This window comes from Anabrus simplex, chromosome 8, assembly GCF_040414725.1.
Source record: "Anabrus simplex isolate iqAnaSimp1 chromosome 8, ASM4041472v1, whole genome shotgun sequence".
Classification (NCBI taxonomy): Eukaryota; Metazoa; Arthropoda; class Insecta; order Orthoptera; family Tettigoniidae; genus Anabrus; species Anabrus simplex.
This window is the reverse complement of record NC_090272.1, coordinates 216,406,817-216,430,265: the sequence shown is the minus strand read 5'-3', so window position 1 is coordinate 216,430,265 and position 23,449 is coordinate 216,406,817. Positions and strand designations below refer to the sequence as shown.

Below are 23,449 nucleotides of genomic sequence, written 5' to 3'. Positions count from 1 at the left end.
GGGATAAATCCACATGTGCGATGCAGTTCGCACCCGTGACTCGACAGGTGTGGGAAAAGCTGTAGAAAAAGAAGAACTGGGTTCATTAATCTTTCTTTCTTTCTTTCTTTCTTTCTTTCTTTCTTTCTTTCTTAATCCGTTTACCCTCCAGGGTTGGTATTTCACCTCGGACTCAGCGAGGAATCCCATCTCTTCCATCTCCAGGGCAGTGTCCTGGAGCGTGAAACTTCGGGTCAGAGGGATACAACTGGGGAGGAGGACCAATACCTCGTCCAGGCTTCCTCGCCTGCTATGCTGAACAGGGGCCTTGTAGGGGGATTAGAAGATCGGAAGGGATAGATAAGAAAGAGGGAAGGAAGCGGCCGTGGCCTTATGTAGGTACCATCCCGGCATTTGCCTGGAGAAGTGGGATCCCACCTGTACCGCTTCGAGGATGGCTGAGGTGGGAATCGAACCCCCTCGACGTTGACCTCCCAAGGCTGAGTGGACTCTGTTCCAGCCCTCGTACCAATTTTCAAATTTCATGGCAGAGACGGGAATCGAACCCGGGCCTCTGGGGGGGGGGGGGTTGAAGCTAGTCACACGAATCACTACACCACATAAAACATAACATGAAACATAACATAAAATTTGCCTTAAAATACACTTAGAATGGTTGGCATGATTTGTATGTGCGCAATATTGAACAGAGTTTTAAGATATTATGTAAACACTTGAAGTTGAGGATGTTATAAAGTTCCTGTGATGTTGTAACCGTGGATATAAAAACATATGTTAAAACTGTTCATTCATTCGTACTCGAATCGTCGAATAAAATTTATAAACAAACGTGTGTCCAAATTGACAATCTTGTAAAAGTGCTGATGTTAAGGCAATCGGAGTTTGTAGAATTGAATTATGTACAGTTTACCGAGGAGTTGGGGGAACATCCTACGTTGTAATAGCTGCTGTAATTTGAAAATGACACTGCTGATGTTGTTGTTGATGTTAAATATGAATATCAACTAACATCAACAGGGTCATTTTTAAGGCATATATAAGGCAAGTTTTTTGTTGAATGTGTGTTAATCCAGATACTTTTCTGATTTATTTATTTATTTATTTATTTATTTATTTATTTATTTATTTATTTATTTATTTATTTATTTATTTTGAAGTGATTATGATTTCAAGATAATAGAAACTGGTCTTCATTTAATAAATGTTACACATTATATAAAGTGTTGAATGGTGGAACAACCCTCGACTCATTGATTAAAATTTTGAGTCGGAGAGTTTTATTGGGGGTGTACAGGGGAAAGGCCTCCCTTCGTAACAAATGGCATCTTTCAGGGGTTTAATTTTGAGTTTAATTTAGTGAGAGAATGTTTTGAATTTGGAAAAGACCGAAAAATTTCGTTTTCCTGTCAAAACATGTTGTGAGCCAAGGGCCACGGTGTTTATCAATCAATCACTACTGATCTGCATTTAGGGCAGTCGCCCAGGTGGCAGATTCCCTATCTGTTGTTTTCCTAGCCTTTTCTTAAATGATTGCAAAGAAATTGGAAATTTATTGAACATCTCCCTTGGTAAGTTATTCCAATCCCTAACTCCCCTTCCTATAAACGAATATTTGCCCCAATTTGTCCTCTTGAATTCCAACTTTATCTTCATATTGTGATCTTTCCTACTTTTAAAGACACCATCCAAACGTATTCGTCTGATGTCCTCCCACGCCATCTCTCCACTGACAGCACGGAACATACCACTTAGTCGAGCAGCTCGTCTCCTTTCTACCAAGTCTTTCCAGCCCAAACTTTGCAAAACTTTTGTAACGCTACTCTTTTGTCGGAAATCGCCCAGAACAAATCGAGCTGCTTTTCTTTGGATTTTTTCCAGTTCCTGAAGCAAGTAATCCACGGCTTCGTGGTCCTTACGACCCGTTTTAAAAGTAGTGTGCCAGGGTCAGTTGAGTGGCTAAGGAGGATTCTAGATTTGGTCATCCTAACTATTTTGTTAATCTGAGATCTAACAGTCGGAATACGAAGTTCTGTTCGTATCTTTCTATTAGATCTCCAGTCTAGGTGTTTCTGTCATCATTCCAAGTGCCTTATTCTGGAAAACTTGTAATTTTGAAAGTGGAGTTTTAGGAATACAGCCTCAGGCCTCACAACCATACAGCACGATAGGCCTAATTCATGCTAGGTAAATATTTATCTTATTAGTAGAGATATAGGCCTACTTATTTCGCAGCAGAGGTCTTAAAGCTTTCACCCCTGCCGTGGCACGTGAAAACCTAGGTGTCAGAAGTGGATAGAACATTGAACATTACAGGCGATTAGCCCAGATACATGTTCCACTGCCAGATTACGTGCCCTAAACAAAATAATAATAATAATAATAATAATAATAATAATAATAATAATGCCTTATATGGAACAAAACACAAACGAAAAGGAAACACGAGACTCCTTGGAAATGCCATGAGGTTAATCGGATACTCCGGAAACGTGACACCCCAAAGTGAGGGTCCCCACAGCAGTCATCCTCAGTCCCTGCATGCCACCAGATAGAGATCTCTGTATGCAAACAGTCAGCGAGAGGCCACTGGTCTCTTTTGGTTAGGTCTGGGGAGTGACAGACCATTGGTGCCAGACTGGCACGGCAAGCAAAGGGAGCCTGGGGGCGTAACCCCGTCCCCCCCCCCCCAGATTAGCTGCCGAATATTAATAATATCTAATGCATTATTGTGTTCCTCAGACGGTAATGGAATATTTCCTGTTTTGAATTATGGCAGTGACGCGTTATTGAATAATTTCAGCCAGTAGGAGTATTCGTTCAAGTGGCTAGTTAGGAAAATGTCCTCTGTTTCCTGATGTTTTACTGTAAAAGTAAATATACTGTTACGAATTAAACTCCATCTGTTTCATTACTCTAATTTATTTCAGTATGACCTAATAAATGCTCACACACACATATATAAACACACACAATTCTAACCAGCTGTGTATGGCTACACTTAAAAATTGCTCTTCCTAATGGCGCAACAGGAGGTCCAGCCCGCTACTCTACCTGGGGACTGGTGACAGCTAATCCTTACTTTCACTTCCCCAAGTCCAGTCAACTCCTACACCACCTGTGAGTAGACCGCTGGATTTGAACACAATGCCACTGGCTACACAACACACGATGACTGTTCGTTGGTTCGATTCTACAGTCAGTCTAGTAATTCGCAGAGTCACATGCAGTGAACAACTAAACAGCTCAGCAGTATTCAACAGTAGCACGATACTCACAACAGCGAGCATAGACACAGGTCCATTTACCTTCACACTAGTCCGACTCGTTGGCTGAACGGTCAGCGTACTGACCTTCGGTTCAGAGGGTCCCGGGTTCGATTCCCGGCCGGGTCGGGGATTTTAACCTTAATTGGTTAATTCCAATGGCACGGGGGCTGGGTGTATGTGTTGTCTTCATCATCATTTCATCCTCATCACGACGCGCAGGTCGCCTACGGGAGTTAAATAGACAGACCTGCACCTGGCGAGCCGAACCCTTCCTGGGATATCCCGGCACTGAAAGCCATACGACATTTCATTTATTTACCTTCACACTCGCGACAGCGGCTTCCCTCGCTGACTCACGAACACACAGTACAGTCTTCCGTTCCGTCGTCTCCAGTCCACACACTAACTGGTCTCTCCGACACCACAACAGCTCCTGGTTCAGATCACAGTGGGAAACTAGCGACAGCCAACACCTCTGTCACCCTCAGCCCAGCCACCGAACCCTAACGCACTGATTCTCAGAGTGGCTGTCCGTGGCTAGCCTCTCTTTTTATAGCTCGGGTGATTGAGCCAAATATTTCGCGATGTCATTAGAGGCAGAACATTCCCGTTGAATCTCCAAGAAACTCACAGGTAAGCCGGCCGACGAGAACAATATACGGAAAGGCCGGCCCCACCCTACAAGCCGGCTGGGAGATCCTAGGTCGTGTGAGTCACCAGCCCCTTCCTGGAAGTACCAAAAAGGGCTACCACGGGGCTGGCACGTAACAGTAATATTTAGGGCGGGCTAGTTGGTCCGCAGCTGTGGCACTGAACACCCGCCACTCATAATATAATAAGATTTATATGATAGATGAAAATTCCCAGCCCGTTTCCAGGCATTCCACCGGATCAGGAATGGAATGAATAAATTAATGAATGAATAAAGCCCCATCTAGTGGGGAGGATAGGAACTGTGCCGACTGCCGAAGCCTGTCGCACTCCTCTGGGGCAATGATTAATGACTGACAAATGAAATGAAATTATACTAGAGTGTATTGCTGGAATGAATGATGACAGGGAAAACCGAAGTATCCGGAGAAAAACCTGTCCCACCTCCGCTTTATCCAGCACAAATCTCACATGGAGTGGCCGGTATTTGAACCACGGAACCCAGCGATGAGAGTCCGGCGCGCTGCCGCCTGAGCCACGGAGGCTCCCATTTATAAGATTCCGCTTCTTAAATGATTTACTTCTTCTCTTGTATCGTTACTGAAGTTATGTCCAAAATTATCCCAGCAGATACTGTGTGGTTTGCGTCATGTAGCTATTCTCTTGCATTCGGGAGGTAGTGGGTTTGAACTCCACTGTCAACAGCCCTAAAGATATTTTTCCGTAGTTTCCCATTTTTCACACCAAGCAAATGCTGGGATTGTCTCTTAATTAAGGTCACGGCCGCTTCCTTCCCACTCCTAGTCCTTTCCTATCCCATCGTCGACATAAGGCCTGTCTGTGTCGGAACGACGTAAGCAAATTGGCATTTGCCGGGCTGAGTGGCTCAGACGGTTGAGGCGATGGCATTCTGACTCCAACATGGCAGGTTCGACCGTGGCTCAGTTCGGTGGTACTTGAAGGTGCTCAAATACGTCAGCCTCATGTGGGTAGATTTACTGTCACGTAAAAGGACTCCTGCGGGACTAAATTCCAACACCTCGACGTCTCTGAAAACCATAATAGTAGTTAGTGGGAAATAATAATAATAATAATAATAATAATAATAATAGATATTATTATTATTATTATTATTATTATTATTATTATTATTATTATTATTATTACAGCAAATTAAAAAAAAGAAAAAACAAGAGTTAATTGATAATATTATGCATCTGCACGCCCCCTGTAGACATAACATTAGAGCGATCTTCAAGACCAGACGATTGAGAAAATAACACCAAATCCATGAACATTTACTTGAGGTATGGCTGTTTTAACCACAGAGTTAAATAGTAAATAATACTCTAGAGGTAGCAGCGGCGCCACCGTCTGCGAGAGAATCACTGTAGCGAGCGGAGCATGTTGAAATCTCAGCTGTTTGGCAAAAAGCTCACTCCACTGTACTAATCAATGTGAATAGGGGACTTGTAAAACTTTGTGGATATTGATATGGTTTAAAATTCTTGCATGTAGACATTCTTAGAGGCGACAGTATACTTGCGACATTTCTCTCCAGTAGAAATAAAGCCCAAAAAGAAGAAATACAGGACAAATGCTTGATAAGAGAGGACTGTGTTCAATAATTGCAGTTAAGTAAACAAAATGAATTTACTGTTCATGTTAAGTCTTCTAACAACATACTTTCAGTGGGGATACGTATATTTCGCCATCTTTTGTGTAAATGTAATAAATGGACAGGACTTCGGCATAATTTTGCTCAACGACCAAAAACATTATCTCTCGAACGAAGCGAATAAGCAAGTTTTAGGCCTAAAAGTTTGGCGAGATTTTGGAGCAAAGTAGACAAAATATTGTCATCGCTGGTTAAGGCGCAGGCTTTCCGAGCCCAAGTTGGCAGGCTCGATCCTAGCTCAGTCCAGTGATATTTGGTGTTCAGATATGTCAGCCTCGTGTCGGAAATTTGCCGGTATGTATAGGAAGTTGCGTTGGACAAAATTTCGGCACCTCGGCGTCTCCGAAAACCGTAAACGTAATTAGTGGGACGTAAAGCCAATAACATTATTATTATTATTATTATTATTATTATTATTATTATTATTATTATTATTATTATTATTATTATTATTATCACATTTTCCTAAACGTGATTAAAAATGGAAATATGACACTCGGTAGTGGTTTCAGTCTATTATAGAGCTTTTTATTCAGCTTTTCGTGAAATGTTTGATTTGCTTTAAGTGTTTAAGTTGTTAAATAACTCCTTTTAATGCAAAGCGAGAGTGGTAAATGATATGATTGAAAAGAACTGAAAACATCTTTACAAAAATATTTTGTTTTTTTACAATTTGCTTTACGTCGCACAGACACAGATAGATCTTATGGAGACCATGTGATATAAAAGGTCTAGGAGTGGGAAGAAAGCGGCCGTGGCCTTAATTAAGGTATAGCTTGGTGCAAAATAGGAAACCACGGAAAAGCATTCTCAGGGCTACAGACAGTGGAGTTCGAACCCACTATCTCCGAATGCAAGTTCACAGCTACGCGACCCAAAACCCGCAACCACTCGCTCGGTATCTTGCACGTGAGTGGCATTACAAGAAAGGAAAAGAAATACATCAGGTTAACCTCAACAATGAGTAATCATGGTCATGAGGAGCCAATTATACCTGTCAGCCTATAGTCAGCGTTGTAAGAAATACTTTGAAAAATCAACATTACTTTCTGATTATAATAAAGAGTAACAGTGTATCAACCTATTGGTTACGAACCAAATTGTCTTCTAACCTCGGGATCATGCATGTATGAGCTGCAAACACGATGCATACAATAGGACTATATTCGTATACACTTTCACTGGATTTTCTGGATATTACCTTTCAAAAACATGGCCATTCAGTGAAAGAATAAATGTCTTCCCGTATATTTCCTAAAACATTAATTCCAGTCTTCATGGTAAAATCCAAAGAATCTCATTCACGCCGACAGGGAAAGAAACCGGGAAGTCATCGCAAGTAGGCCAATCCACATGGCGTTAAGTGCCACACAATTTATTTTATTATATATCATTATATTTATTATATATCAATGATATGTGTAAAGAAGTGGAATCAGAGATAAGGCTTTTCACAGATGATGTTATTCTGTACAGATTAATAAATAAGTTACAAGATTGTGAGCAACTGCAAAATGACCTCGATAATGTGAGATGGACAGTAAGCAATGGTATGATGATAAACGGGGATAAAAGTCAGGTTGTGAGTTTCACAAATAGGAAAAGTCCTCTCAGTTTTAATTACTGCGTTGATGGGGTGAAAGTTCCCTTTCAGGATCATTGTAAATACCTAGGTATAAATATAAGGAAAGATCTTCATTGGGGTAATCACATAAATATGATTGTAAATAAAGGGTACAGATCTCTGCACATGGTTGTAGAGTATTTAGGGGTTTTAGTAAGGATGTAAAGGAGAGAGCATATTTGTCTCTGGTGAGACCTCAACTTGAGTATGGTTCCAGTGCATGGGACCCTTACCAGGATTACTTGATTCAGGAACTGGAAAAAATCCAAAGAAAAGCAGCTCGATTTGTTCTGGGCGATTTCCGACAAAAGAGTAGCGTTACAAAAATGTTGCAGAGTTTGGGCTGGGAAGACTTGGGAGAAAGGAGACGAGCTGCTCGACTAAGTGGTATGTTCCGAGCTGTCATTGGAGAGATGGCGTGGGAGGACATCAGTAGACGAATACGTTTGGATGGTATCCTTAAAAGTAGGAAAGATCACAATATGAAGATAAAGCTGGAATTCAGGAGGAAAAATTGGGGCAAATATTCGTTTATAGGAAGGGGAGTTAGGGATTGGAATAACTTACCAAAGGAGATGTTCAATAAATTCCCAATTTCTTTGTAATTATTTAAGAAAAGGCCAGGAAAACAACAGATAGGGAATCTGCCACCTGGGCGACTGCAGATCAGTAGCGATTGATTGATGAATTTCAAATAAACATACCTGTGAAATAAGCCTTTGCCCTTTATGAACCTCCCTCTGTAGCCATTAGCTGCCCAAGAGACTGACATTTTCCTAGAGAAGTATAAGACTTCAATATATCGAGAAACTCCAGTAGTGACAGTGTCAAACAGCGCGCTCGTTCAACTTCGCACGCGACTGCAGCGCCAATGCTACCTCTAAATGTGTTATTTGCTAACTCTATGGTTTTAACAAGACATGTGAGTTTCTCACCGGAGCGGGCAGTTTCTGCGGTCAGTCGATGACTCACGGCTGATAAGGAGCGTCGAATTTAACACTCACCATCCAAGGATGCGAGGGGTGTGATAATTGGCAGGCAGTCTAGTTAGAGCTGTGCTACTGTCAGGATGGCGATGAAGATACGAGTGCCACCACCGACCTCACAGGCCGCCTACTCCGCCGTGGGACTACCGCCGAATGCCTGGTAGGGTCACCCTCGGATTTCTATCATGTCATATTTCACTCATACCAGGGAATAACAAGATAAGATCTCAGGGGAAGCATTTCTTGTTTTTTTTTTTTTTTTTTTAATGCGAAATCACAGAGTCACCAAAGGTTGTCAAATCATTGAGTTGTATGAAACAGCTTTTTAAATCATGGTTTTGGTTTGATTTTGTTTAATTCAAAATATTAATCAAGTATCTAATGTGGATCTTGAATGAAACTGACTTGTCCTACACTGACCACGCATTATTTTCTGATGTGGACCAGTAGAAAACAGTGCTGTAAGTCACATTTGTGTATTGTTAGCTACTAACAGTTCTCTTTAAAGGTGCGTCCACAACAATATTATGTTTTCGTTAATTTTCTTATTAAACACTGTTAATGAACAGTGTTCATGAACATTTCTGTATGTTACTAAACAAAATAGCGTGCTCATTAACTTTTCGAGCATGTTGATAAACAAACTTTCTTTAACTTTTGTGAATGAAACTTTTCATCAACATTTCGTGTTTTCGTTATCATTTCGCGCATGAGCAAGGACGCAATTAGAGCACACAGATTCGTAGCGTGGAATACGATGATTTCTTATTTCTTCTAAAAATTTAATATCAGATCGCAAGCGAAAGTTCTAATATACGAGTACAGTACCTTTAATTCTGTATGATATTCATTTAGCCGTGTTCTAATGTAGTTTCATTTCCAGCTTCGCTCCTCGCTGAATAACCTAACCTCCCATAATCGCTTGTATATCATCAAAATAATACTATCCTAACTAGGTTAAAACAGAGCTCGATAGCTGCAGACGCTTAAATGCGGCCAGTATCCAATATTCGGGAGATAGTGGGTTCGAATCCTACTGTCGGCAGCCTTGAAGATGGTTTTCCGTGGTTTCCCATTTTAACACCAAGCAAATGTTGGGGTTGTACCTTAAGGCAACGGTGCTTCCTTCCCATTCCTAGCCCTTTCCTGTCCCATCGTCACCATAAGACCTATATTTTTCGGTACGACGTAAAGCAACTTGCAAAAAAAAAAAAAAAAAGTTAAATGAAGATTTTCTTTATTTCGTGCCTTTACCAATTCCTTGACGTTGTTGTATATAGCCTCAAACACCTCAGAGACAATAAGTGAAATTGCTTGTTTTGATCCTCTAGACAAGTAGGTATGTAAGTGAAATGTCACCAGTAGCTAGGAATCTTTGAAGGTATGGCCTATCTATAAAAAAATAGCTTGTCATTAGTGGAGCCGGCTTTCCGATAATCTGTATCATTGCTTGCAATTTCAGCCCCAATTACTATCAACAAGAACTGAAAGTCGCGTGAGGGCATTGTCAGGAGAATTTTGAAAGCCTGCTGCATCATGAATTAAAAGTTATGCCATAAGTGTTCTTTCCAAACTTAATTCTACTCGCCTTTTCCAGTATTTTTCTTTGCTACACTTCGCGTCTGCGTTTTTCTCTAATTGTACCCTCTAAAATACCGAGCTCGATAGCTGTAGTCGCTTAAGTGCGGCCAGTATCCAGTATTCGGGAGACAGTGGGTTCGAACCCCACTGTCGGCAGCTCTGAAGATGGTTTTCCGTGGTTTCCCATTTTCACATCAGGCAAATGCTGGGGATGTACCTTAATTAAGGCCACGGCCGCTTCCTTCCCACTCCTAGCCCTTTCCTGTCCCATCGTCGCCAGAAGACCTATCTGTGTCGATGTGACGTAAAGCAACTTGCAAAAAAAAAAAATCTCTAAAATAATGAAAGGTACTTTCTTCTTCCTGAGCCTATCAATTGTAACCTCACAAGCAGCTGTTTTGGTGTGGACACAATGTTGAAGAAGTTTGTTAACAAAAGCTTATTGACATGTTGAGAAATTGTTTCATTAACATTGTTTATTAACTTTGTTTCATTAACATTGTTTATTAACTTTGGTGTGGACTAACCATAACAAAGGGAGGTGTGTGAATTCACTACCAATAATTCATGAACAAGATAATGTTCACGTGCACAATAATCACAAAAAGAATGTATTATACTTAAGACAAACTGACTTATGTGGTTGAAGCCGCATTTATTAACAGTATTCAGGGTATTATCGAAATAACTCAACTTATCTGGTTGTTACCGGGGACTGTTTTGTATTCTTGAATTATCTGGAAGTATAATTTAGCTATTCCTTCAATATTATGACAAAATGACTTATTTTGTTAGTGTCAAAGAATAGAGAGCATTGGCTTCAGTAGGTTACTGCAAAAATTAAAAAACTGAAAAAGTGACTTACCTGGTTTTCCTCCGGGATGAGTGATTTATACCCTAGTGTGCTTTTACAACTCCAAACATATTTCTAACTTATGTGAACATGATGACACAGTTTATATAAGTCGTATAAGTGGATTATTTTCCAGTATAGGGTGTTTCAGGGGAAATATAAATATTCATGTGGGGTCTAGTATGGGCTATTTCAGGTACAAAAATGTATATAAACTTGTGCCCAAAGTGCGTGGAATTACAGCTGTGTGTATGTACGCATAAGAAAAACCTTACAAAAATTATTAAGGGCAGACAGATTAATTGTTGATGCATTTCTTAGTGCACAAACCTTAGTACAAGAGAACTTTGTCTTTCGGATTGGATGAAACGCGATGTTTATAGGGAGAAAGTAAATTGATTACTCACATCTTTCTTTCTCTCTTCTTTCTTTCTCTCTTTCTCTCTTTATTTATTTATTTATTTACTAACTGATGTACCCGTGCTTCGCTACGGAATTCTACATTGTATACAGAATTGTAGGTTAGGTAGAGTACACGTTGTGAGCAAGACTGTATTAAATTGCATAGCTCTTAACGTTACCCTGGAAACGCGACAGAGAAATCACCAAACGTCTTTCCTCATATGGAGACTGCGTTAGGGAATTTTCATTGTAATGGTAGGCCCGCTTGCCTACCATCAGTCACTATCAGGATGGGGAATTGCATTGTAATGGCAGGCACTCACTCTCCACCTGCCTTTTTACAGCCTCAGCAAGACTGTCTTAATGGTTTTCCCAACTGAAATGAACATAGGTCATTACAATGACGCCTGTAAAAATGGTGCGACTAAAAGCAATGATTTCACATGAAATACTCGATCAAATGAAAAACCACACATTTTCTCACGTTTAACAAACAGTACTACGCTGCCGATCCAACAGTCCAAAGTTCCAGAGCTGGAATGATCAGGCCGCAGACAGCCGTGATCCGTGAACACTCTGTCTTTTTTCGGAGGGGGGGGGGGGGGTCGAACAGTAGAGAGTCCCAGGGCAAAAACTATGCCCTTTTTATTAATATATTTCCTAGGAGTACCCGATGAGTCGGAAAATCTCAATTCACTACACTGGCGGCGGAAAATCTATCTGACTTGGAGGCAATTTTTTCCTCCTAGCCAGAGGAGAAACCCCCTCTTCACTGCTAATTTTGAGTAAAATGAATGTAGAATTTAATAAAAGTAAAGAGGAAGAAGCTCTTTTTAAGAAACGGCACTTTTCAGGGCTGAATTGAGTTATTAAGTGAATTGTGGTACTATAATTTGGAATGTGCCTAAATTGTAATTCTAGACCAGGTCATACTACTACTACTACTACTACTACTAATACTAAGTGAGCCTCTGTCTTAAGTGTGCACACTGCTCATTCAAAACAGCGCGTCACAGTAGGGATCGAATAGCTGGAATACTATGATGAACCAGTGAGTTAGGTACCAACAGAGCGGTACCAGAAAATATATGAACCAGAGGAATGACATGCTAAAGAATAAAGCTTTTTAACTCCCCAGCTATTTCCCGCCAATAGTCAGTCAGCTGTTATATTCGGTACGCATCAGTAATCCCACCCACCGTAGTTGATCGGCAGCATAAGGGACAAAGTACATCGCCACAAACAATGCTCAGTGTAATGTTATTGTTGATCAACGTTATGCGCTTTCACTATTGTAGGCCTTCACATTTAGTTTTCTTCCGACTCTGAAATGTCCACTCTTATCATAGTCGGTACGATAAAATTGGTTAAAACGTAAATGGTCGGAAATTGTATTCTCTATAACTTTTCTTATGTAGTACTTTCCGATAGGATAGGCATTTAAAAATTAAATTTTATGCGCCTTCCCCTAAGCTACCATTTCAACCAAGGTGAATAAAAATGTTTACAGCTTAAACTATAGTTTCATATTCCCCGACTCTATATGCCGATATTCATTAAATTCTGTTTACCCATTTTCTCTCGGCATTGATATGGACTTAGCAACAAAAATACAAATTCATGAATATCTGTGTTATCAAAGCCGATACGGTAACAATGTATGACATAATTGATCGGAAATTTAATTCTAAATAACTTTAGTTATGTAGTATTTATCGATAGGACCACTAATCATATAAATATTTGAGAATTCAATTTTAGGCCTTCCCCTAAACTACCATTTCACTCAGCGCGAGTAAAATGATTTATAGCCTAGATTGTAGTGGCTCATCCCCCGACTTCACATACCGATTTTCATTAAATTCTCTCCATCCGTTTCTGCATTTCCTTGTTACTTTGGACATGACCGATACAGAAATACAATTCTTTTCAAATTCTGAGCAATGTATTATACAGACAAAACTCTTATTTTATATATATGTATCCTCATCAATAGCATATATATGTAGAGAGAGAGAGAGATTTATTTCTTAGCCCGTTTACCCTCCGGGGTTAGTTTTCCCTCAGACTCGGGAAGGATCCCACCTCTAACGCCTCAGTGTCGTCCGGCTCCATGACTAAACGGTAGTTCAACCGTCAATACGGAATGATTCTAATATCTTGTAATAATAAACGGTAGTTGCCAGATTGCTACACTTCAACGTCCTTTCTCTCCCGGCTGTACTCGCAGGACGAACTTTTGTGAGAGACATTTTTGTATTGCTGGCATGTGAGGAGTCTCGCTGCGACGCCCGAGTGCGCGAATTTCGCTTCATCTTGTGTATAAAAGAACTTGTCCTGACTGACTGACTGACTGACTGACTGACTGATTCATCATCGCCAAGCCAAGACTACTGGACATAATGAAATGAAATTTTGGGGATACATTCATATTAAGATGTAGGTGCTCGCTAAGAGAGGATTTTTGGATATTCCGTCGCTAAGGGGTGCAAAGGGGAGGGGGTGAAAATTTAAAATGATGCATCTATATCTCAAAACTTTAAAAGTTTACAGATGTGCAAATTGGTATTTAGAATCTTCTTTAAAAATAATGAAACATGCATTTTTTTTGTTTTCAGAAAATCCCAATAGGAGGGGTGAAAAAGGGTGTTAAAGTGGTTGAATGCCTTTGATCAGGACACCGGTACTTATATCTCAGACACTGAACATATTACGGACCTAAAAATTTGTACTTTTGATCTATTTTAAAAATAAAGAAACGCGTATCTTTTTGTTTTTGGAAAACCCAATTAATGGGAGGGTGAAAAGGGGGGTGAATGTTTAAAATGAGTGTATCTATATCTCAAAACTTTGAAAGTTTACAAATGTAAAAATTAGTATTTAAATCTTCATTAAAAATAAAGAAACACGTATTTTTTGTTTTCGGAAAATCCCAACAGGAGGGGTGAAAACGGGTGAAAAAGTGGTTGCATGCCTGTAATGAGGATACTTATATCTCAGAAACTGAAGATATTACAGACCTGAAAATTGGTATTTGGGATTCTTTTAAAAATAAACAATATTTTTTTTGCTTTCCGAAAATCTGAATAGTGGGGGGGGGGGGTGAAAAGGGGGTGGATTTTTAAAATGACTCTATGTATATCTCAAAACTTTAAAAGTTTGCACATGTAAAATTTGATATTTAGAATCTCCCTTAAAAATAAAGGAAAACGTATTTTTTGTTTTCTGTAAATCCCAATAGGAGGGGTGTAAAAGGGTGAATAATGCGTTGAATGCTATTAATGAGGATACATATATCTCAGAAACTGAAGATATTACAGAACTGAAAATTATTTTGTACATGGGATCTCCTTTAAAAATAAAGAAACATGTATTTTTCGTTTTTGGAAAGTCCAATTAATGGCGGTTAAACAGGTGTGACAAATTGGGGGGGGGGGTGAATTTTTTGAAAGACTATATCTACAGAATACCTGAGAACGTAAAATGTTACAGACGTAAAAAGTGGTATTTGGTATCTCCTGTAAATGTAAAGAAACATAGGTGATTTGTTTTTGGAAACTGCACTTAAGAGGAACTAAAAAGGGGGTGAAATTTTAAAATGAGAATTTCTACTGTATATCTCAAAAACTTAACATGTTACAGAAGTGAAAAATGGTAACTTTTTACCTCTATTAAAAGTCAAGAAACGTGTATTTTTAGTTTTCCGAAATGCCACTTGGGTGGAGGGGGGGGTGGGGTAAAAGTGACTGAAAATGGTGTTGAATTCTTTTAATTAAGCTACAGATATCTCAAAAATGAAGATGTTACAGACGTGAAATTTGATATTTAGAATCCGTTTTAAAAGTAAAGAAACATGTATTCTCAAATAATCTAATGTACGGGGGGGGGGGATGGGGAGGTGAAAGAATTGAAAAATTAATTGACTTAATTGTATGAAAATACTTACGTCTAATAAAAACTAAAGTTGTTACAGGCGTGAAAATTGGTATTTGGATTTCCTTAAAAAGCAAGTTTTTTGGGGGTGCGGGAAAATCATCTTGGGGGCGGGGCGGAAGTTAAAAGGAGTTGAATTCCTTTCATGAGGACACATAAATCAAAAACTGAAGAAGTTAGAGTCGTGATAATTGGTATATAGAAGATCCATTACTATTAAAGAAACAAGGTTTTTTGCCGGAAAATTCACTTGGGGGGGGGGGAGTGTGAAAGGAAGTGAAAAAAGTGAATTATTTCTATGGGTAAACTTATATCTCAAAACTGAAGGTAATAGACGTGAACATTGGTGTTTGGAATCTCCTTTAAACATAAAGAAACATGCCTTCTTTTAATTTTTGTGGGAGGGGGGGGGTAAATAAACTTAATGGCGGTGGGGTGTAAAAGGAGGTGAGACCAGTTGATTTTACTGTTCATAATGTACTTACAAGGAGCCTCCGTTGCTCATGTGGCAGCGCGCCGGCCTCTCACAGCTGGGTTCCGTGGTTCAAATCCCGGTCACTCCATGTGACATTCGTGCTGGACAAAACGGAGGTGGGATACCGGATACTCCGGTTTTCCCTGTCATCATTCATTCCAGCAACACTGTCCAATATCATTTCATTTCATTTGTCATTCATTATCCATTGCCCCAGAGGAGTGCGACAGGCTTCGGAAGCCGGCACAATTCCTATTGTCGCCGCTTTATTCATTCCATTCCTGACCCTGTCGAATGACTGGAAACAGGCTGTAGATTTTCGATGTACTTATTCTAATGTATTCTGATCATAAACCGATCATTTTTATCTTTCCTGGGATCGTTTTCAAGAGTCATCTTTTTTTTCGGAGAACGTTCTTAGATTACAGTAGATTCTCCTGGCATATAAATATAAATTTAAACACTTTTGAAGTAAACGATAAGAATGAGATTGACCGTCCAATTTTTCACCTCTATAATAAAGTCAATAATGCACGGAAGTATGTCATTCGTATCGCCAGAAATCCCGCACACTTGCCTACGCGCGACAACGTTCTGGTCACATTGTTAACAATGACAATGGCAGCAGATGTAATTTACCGCCAAATAGCGGTCTTGTATCTTGCTATGGGGTCCAGAACATCTATAATAATAATAATCATAATGATTTGTGAGTTCGCTAAAGTAATATAGATATGGAGATAATATCTGGCGAAAAAGACTTCAATTCAGGCAGTAAATTTGATTTTTAACATTCATTATTGATTTAACGTTCTTGGACTCCACAATAATCATAAATATTTGTTTAGAAGCGATAGAGACACTTGCATATGATGGTCACGCTATGATGAAGGCCCAGAGTGGTTTAAGCCCATTTTTTATTTTTGAATTCGTGCGGGACAAAAATCCGGCATGAGATAAAATTGAGTCGCACTGATGTTGATGATAAAACAGATGAATCCTGAGGCCTACGTCGATGTTATATACCGATTCCGGTGTTATGAGTGGCAGATGAGTCCACGCACCGAGGATTACTAAATAAAATGTTTGAAGAGTTCCAGTGAAATAAATGGACTTCAAATGAGAAGGAAATAATAATTTAGTGCTCGCAGATACTGGATGGAAATTCCCAGCCGCGAGGTATCATGGGATTTGAGATTTGTCTTGGGCGAACATGGTGTTCCTATAAGTTAATAACAGTACGAAATGAAGTAAGGTTGCGATTCAACGACCGTTATTATGTCCCGACTGATGTGAAATCGGATCTTAGTTGTTCATATGGGATTTGACATGTGTGACTAAATTATAAGGATTGAACATTAAAATGTAAAAGGTAATAATAATAATAATAATAATAATAATAATAATAATAATAATAATAATAATAATAATAATAATCCAAGTGATTTGGAATGGTGTGGGTTACTGTAGTCACGTCCTAGTTCGTGAACCATGGGCAACGGCTGAGTGGCCTAGTAAGTGGTCCTGAGAGTCGGGATACCAGTTGCTATGGAATGGGAGTGGGCATCTCAGACATATTCTGAGTCGTGGCCCTCCTTGTGCTCAGGTGGCTAGGACTATACAATTCACCGGTGGTCCATAACCCGTTAGAGGAGAGATCCTCACTTGGACTATGTGCAAGTAGGGCAGCATCCTGCTTCATGAATTTACCGAGCTCAGAACATTTTAAGCAAGCCTCGGACCTATGGGAGTAACGGAGTCCCACTCCCATTTGACAGGCGAGGGACTCCTTGGATTGTGGCGATGTTTAGTAAATTCACAGAGGCTTGCAGACTGAACGCTGAAAGGCATAGCAGTCTATAATGATAATGTATGTGTATGTATTCGGGATTTAAATGATAGCTTAGTGTCCCAAACAGGATCGGAATTGTGAATATTATGGATTAATAATAATAATAATTGTTACCGTGTTTTAGTGGTAGGTGGAGGAGAAAGAAGGTGCAGGCGTGAACGGGTCTCAAGCTACGGAAGAGAAACTAATTTAAAATTTAACTAGGTTATATTTTCTTTTCAACATTAAGTTACAACAAATAGACCAGGTACTTAGTAGCGGAAACACAATGTGAAATGAGCAGTTTACACAGTTACCCCCTTCGGGGCTTCCAGAATCAGATACATACGTCTTGAGCAATGAGCCCAATTTACAATATCAACCGTTCGACAAAGGGGCCGAAAACCCTCAATCATGCCAGATACACCAGCTTCCAATTACATAGAAAAGCCTCCTTGAGGCAGAAAACACAATTTTCAAAGGGTTACTGCCCTAAAATAAAAGCCTATCTTAGGCCACTCCGAATTCAACTTTTAAGCTGGCCTCCAAAGCCATATACCCAGGGGTAAAATACCCAACCTACTGAGGTCTATAAAGTGAAAGAAAGTTGATTACAAGACCTCTAAAATCTCAATTTGAGAGGAGGCGGACTTGCACTCCTAATACACTTTGTTTCCAAACCTAATTTGGCTCTAGGCCACAGATGCAAGGGCTATTCCCATACTACAGAGGTGACTTAGAAAAGAAACAAAATTACATAATGTTACGGAAGAATAGGTTAAGAAATAAGTTCACCTCAAACAATATGAATGGGAGCTCGAGAGGGTTAGCACTCTCTATCCCAGGATGTAGCTTTAAACAGATAAAACAGATACCAGTAGTTTTTACATTTTAAAGGAAAGTTACATGGTGGAAGGCCTAGGACCCGCCGCGAGAGTTAAACTGCCGACTCTAGCAAGAAAAGATGTTATTAAGAGGCCATTACCTGGAGTTGAACAGCCGGTGAAGAAAGAGGCGCTTCCCGCCTCCTGCTATGTACTTTACACACTGAGAGATGGAAAAAAAGTGGCCTGGAGACCCTAAAATCAGCAGTTTATATCCTCTCGCGGAAGATTCTAGGCGTTAGGGGAAAGAAAACACCCTCCCACAAAATCTTTATTGGCTCGGGAAAAGAAACCCCTACCCAGATGAAGAAGAAACACATTATTGGTGGAAAATTAATTAAGGAAATTCGGGATTGGCTAGATCCAAAACAAGGGGAACAAGAGGGGTATACAGCCAACTTAAACAACGACAGAAAGAAATTTAACAAAGAACAAACACTTGAAATTAAATTTTCTCCCAAAAAACAGTTCTTTTTCTTCGCACTAGATTGCACTATTGTTGATCTTCAGTAGTGTCCTCTAGATGAGAAAGTTCACACTTCTTACTTCAAGCGAAACAAAAACACATCAAAAATGACACTGTTCAAAAACTCAAAATTCTCCACGTGGTGACATCTTCTGAGAAGGTAGTAAATTAATAGTGTAAATAAAGTTCAGACTTCCTCCAGCAGAGGAGTTTCAACTGGCGCACATTTTAAATTAGCGGAGTGGAGGTGTACCGCCCGGTACAATAATAATAATAATAATAATAATAATAATAATAATAATAATAATAATTTGAAGAAGAAGAAGAAGAAATTAAAATATTATATCTGAGAATGATAATAATGGTGAAATGAAATTAAAATATTAGAGATGATGAATCAGTGTTACGAAAATGATGATGATTAATAATAATAATAATAATAATAATAATAATAATAATAATAATAATAATAATAGTTTGAAGAAGAAGAAGAAGAACTTAAAATATTATTTCTGAGAATGATAATAATGGTGAAATGAAATTAAAATATTAGAGATGATGAATCAGTGTTACGAAAATGATGATTAATAATAATAATAATAATAATAATAATAATAATAATTTGAAGAAGAAGAAGAAGAAGAACTTAAAATATTATTTCTGAGTATGATAATAATGGTGAAATGAAATTAAAATATTAGAGATGATGAATCAGTGTTACGAAAATGATGATTAATAATAATAATAATAATAATAATAATAATAATAATAATAATTTATTATAAAACTGATCATTAATTTGTGCAGATTAATTACGAGGAAACACGACCTTTCGTTTGAAACGTCGGTGAAGGTTAGCATATAATCATCCCGGATGGTAAATGATAATAATAAAATAAATAATGTTAATTATATAATAACTAGGGCCCGGATTTTTAGGTTCTTAAAAACAACGTTTTAGTTTTTTAATAGCTCAAAATAGTTTTTTTAGTTTTTTATCCTCCTGAAATAGTTTTAATGATCATTTCAATCATTACTACAGTTATACTATTCATTCAAACGTTTTTTTTTGCAGTCGCTTAAGTGCGGCCAGTATCCAGTAATCGGGAGATAGTGGGTTCGAACCCCACTGTCGGCAGCCCTGAAGATAGTTTTCCGTGGTTTCCGATTTTCACACCAGGCAAATGCTGGGACTGTACCTTAATTAAGGCCACGGCCGCTTCCTTCCCATTTCTAGGCCTTTCCTATCCCATCGTCGCCATAAGACATATCTGGTTCGGTGCGACGTAAAACAAATGATGACTTGCCTTTAGGCATCGCTACTTCTGAGATGCGTAAGCTTCTTAAACTGCCTTCAATAATAACTTGATTTATAGGGAAAATTAATTTTAGTCTGTCGCATAATAGTGTGTATAGCTGGCGGTAGTCGACCGTACACAATGAGAGATGCACTGAAGCTGGCAAGTTAGGCGGGCTTGTACCTGCTAGATACAGGTCAGTGAACGCCAGGGGGTTGTCTCTTGATTTGTGCTGCACGCTGGTGGAATAGTATCGTATCACGTTGTTTCGCTCTCACTAGTTATAATTACAAACCACTTCCAGTTCCAAACCATGAAGCCATTTCAAAAAGTCGTGCATAATGTTTATTTCTAAAAAATCATTCAATTTCATTAATATTTGGTACTTCTATTTCAAAATAACGTAATACTGTCTTGAATAGCCCATTTAGTTTTTTTAAGGTTTTAACGTCTTATTTAGTTATTTTTAGGTTTTATAAGATTCGAGTAATTTACTCCAATGGTAATGAAATGGATAAGTAAGTTAAAATACTGCAGTTAGCTAGCAAGGAATAAAATAGTTTAAAACCTAAAAATCCGGGCCCTAATAATAACCATAGGAAAATATAAGGGAGATAGTCGTCGTGTGTCGGATTAGTGGGAACCAAAATTGGTACTCCACCTGGGAGATTGTTGGCATTATGTGCGAAATAACCCACAGACGGCACATGTCATGATTATACGAGCATAATAAATAGCCTTCCTGTACGTTATTGTCGTATTGACAAAATAATGTAAATATTGAGTTAAGCTTTGTGTTGACGAGCTATGTGGCATGTTCGTAAATCTGGTTATGTAGGCTAGGGTTCGTCCGTCCAATTAGTTCCCGTTTTAGATACGATAACATTTCCACGGTGGGATTCCGGCCTACCTGAATGTAACTACCCGGAGGTGACTCATATCCCTCTCATGCTCACGTCTCCGAAGTAAGATATCCAGTGGTGAAGTGTGCACTCATACGGACGTGAATTCGATCCCCAGTGATCAGCGGGACAAATACACCAACTGTTACTCACGATACCAGATTAGTGAGGTGAAACCAAATTTATGTATTCTTTTTCAGGATGGAATTTCTAAAGTGCAATAATTGTCATAACTTGCAGTATGCGAATTAAGTTAATAAATTGCTCCTTATTGTAAATTCAATAGAAAACAGTTTTCATATATTTTATTGTAGTTAGTAGCATGCCCATGGAATTTAAGTTGTCACTTCCCAGTCCTATTGTGGAGTCCTTTAATTTGTGTCTATGAATGAGCCTTCCCCTACCTTAATTTGCATGCCCCATCCATCCCTGTGTTTATTTGTGCACCTATATTTATATTCTGATTTATTTTGACATCTATTAAGAACTGGTCACCCCTGAGATTAATGCTAGCCTGGGACTCAGGGGGTGAGCGGGTGCAGTACACCATACTGAAACTCTCCAACTGTGATAAAAATCCACCCTGGGGGACTGTTATTACTTTGTTTTCGTGTCTATTTCGGCATTTCCGTTTGTGTTCTGAAAATGAAAGTGAATCCATCGACATTCTTTTATATACTTCAACGGTCAAGAATACAGGTTTAGTCGGTAATATACCTGGGTGTGAGGTATTGTTTTTTCGAGCATGGCATTCGTTCAAAAACATTTTCCCCTAATTTTTTGAACTGTATATTTAAAAATCAATCAAATATACTCTATTTAGAATAATTTAATACATAAAAACAGGAAATAATATTAAAATATTAGTTGTCATTTGGGTCTATAATGGGTATGAAAATTAATAATTTTTTGAAGGAAATATGACATTTTTTTCTTCATATTTCTTAACATATAGGCCTGTTTGACATAAATATGACTCGTTGTTGGGGACCATCTGAAAATCTGCGTTACGGAAGTGTAACCCTAGCAACCGTGCAGGTTATGTTAGCAACCGTTGTTGGATGGCTATGACCGAGAGTTTTTTCAAGAAACTTTCGCGGACCGCCTGTTGGAAGCCCCTAATTTAGATCAGTTTCTAATCATTTTCGGGCTGTACATTTGCCTGGCTGGCCGCCTTGACTTTGAGACGTTCTCGATAAGCCTTTTGATACTCGACACTAGCGATTTTGGACTTTGATGAATTCCAACAAGGAGCTCTATTATCTCAAATACGTATTTCGGAAGCCATGCTTGTCCATTTGTTGTGACATTTTACGAAACAAAGAATGTTTCTCTCTTCTTAGCACTAAAATTTCCTCAGGTGTTCTCTCTCCGCAAGTTCTTGTTAATCTTAACAACAGCCGTCCTTCTCATCTCAATTCTTCAGCGTTTCTCATGTGTATAGCCTCAGAAATTTATATTCATGATCCAAGGTAGACATATACTTATCGGTCACGTGCTTTACAATCACAGGACTAAAAGCAGTTCTTGCTTGCCTAGTAAATCACGGTGCAATAATATAATGTAGGAGATAGCTTATCTCCAATGATTGCAGAATATACAAGAATACGAAACCGATAAAATAGTTGCATTGAGTAACAAAGAAGTTTCTGCTTACAGCGATAACGTTTAATATCCTGTTACGTTTTTTTCCCTTTATATTATCTTCGTCCATAGGACATTTGGCCATCAATAATGTACAATGATAAAAATTGTTTCAGAAAAGAGAAAGAAAAAAGGGACAACAAATTAAAATACATACAAAATAACAGAAATGACCTAGAACAGAGCAAAAAAGGAAGCAAAATAAAGACACTTGTTCTTTGGATATAAACACCAGTTTTTGTGAAGTATGTTGCAATTTCACTGTACACACGTAAGTCTGCAGTTGTCAGTAATAGCTGAATATTGTGTGGGTAAGGTAACCCGAAAGTGCACAAGGGTAGCGAACAATTTTCTGCGAAAGGATACAGTTCTACTGCACTCGAAGATAATGCGGTTCACATCTCCCGTGTTTCTTGTGCTACACGGAGATTGTGCTGACTGGAGAACTCCAATCCTGTTGAGGTGAGCGGGGAATGAAACATGGTTGAACCTCATCCGAATGATGGTAGTTACTTGGCCTCTGGCCCATCTGGCGTCTTGATACCATGGTTTGTGGGGGATAGCTGGTTGAATGCAGGCATAGTATCGTCTTTTGTGTTGAATAGTCCTGTTCCACACAGCTATCCATTCAATATACGTTTTCCTTCTGCTAGTAACATAAAAATCAGTACAGGAGAGGTGTATTGAAAGTAATAAGCCAGTACGTGCACCTTCTTTGGCCAGACTGTCAACCAAATCATTGTATGGAAGTCCTGAGTGTCCTTTCAACCATAAAAATGACACACATTTTCCACGCGATTTCATGACAGACGATAAGTCTAATATTCCCTAGATGTAGGAGTGTGTTCGTATGTTTCGTCGAGGATGTCCCAATTTCTTAATAGCACTTTGAGAATCTGAAATGATAAGTATCTTATGAAAATTTCTAGATTGTGAGTAATACAGTGCCTCCGGGATGGCGACAAGTTCAGCAGT

At 39.0% G+C, this 23,449-nt stretch overlaps 1 protein-coding gene across 2 annotated transcripts in view; it reads left to right on the top strand.

Annotated features, from left to right (window-relative positions):
• LOC136878998 (scoloptoxin SSD14) overlaps window positions 1–23,449 on the top strand; it is a 437,789-nt gene that overhangs the window by 90,769 nt on the left and 323,571 nt on the right. The window contains exon 1 of one of the 2 annotated variants that reach the window (XM_067152675.2): window positions 8,225–8,365. The exons of the other annotated variant lie outside the window; for it this stretch is intronic. Coding sequence (XP_067008776.2) covers window positions 8,289–8,365 — 77 coding nt within the window. The 5' untranslated portion in view covers window positions 8,225–8,288. Of the gene's footprint in view, window positions 1–8,224; window positions 8,366–23,449 lie in introns of those variants that run through there. 2 annotated transcript variants of the gene reach the window in all.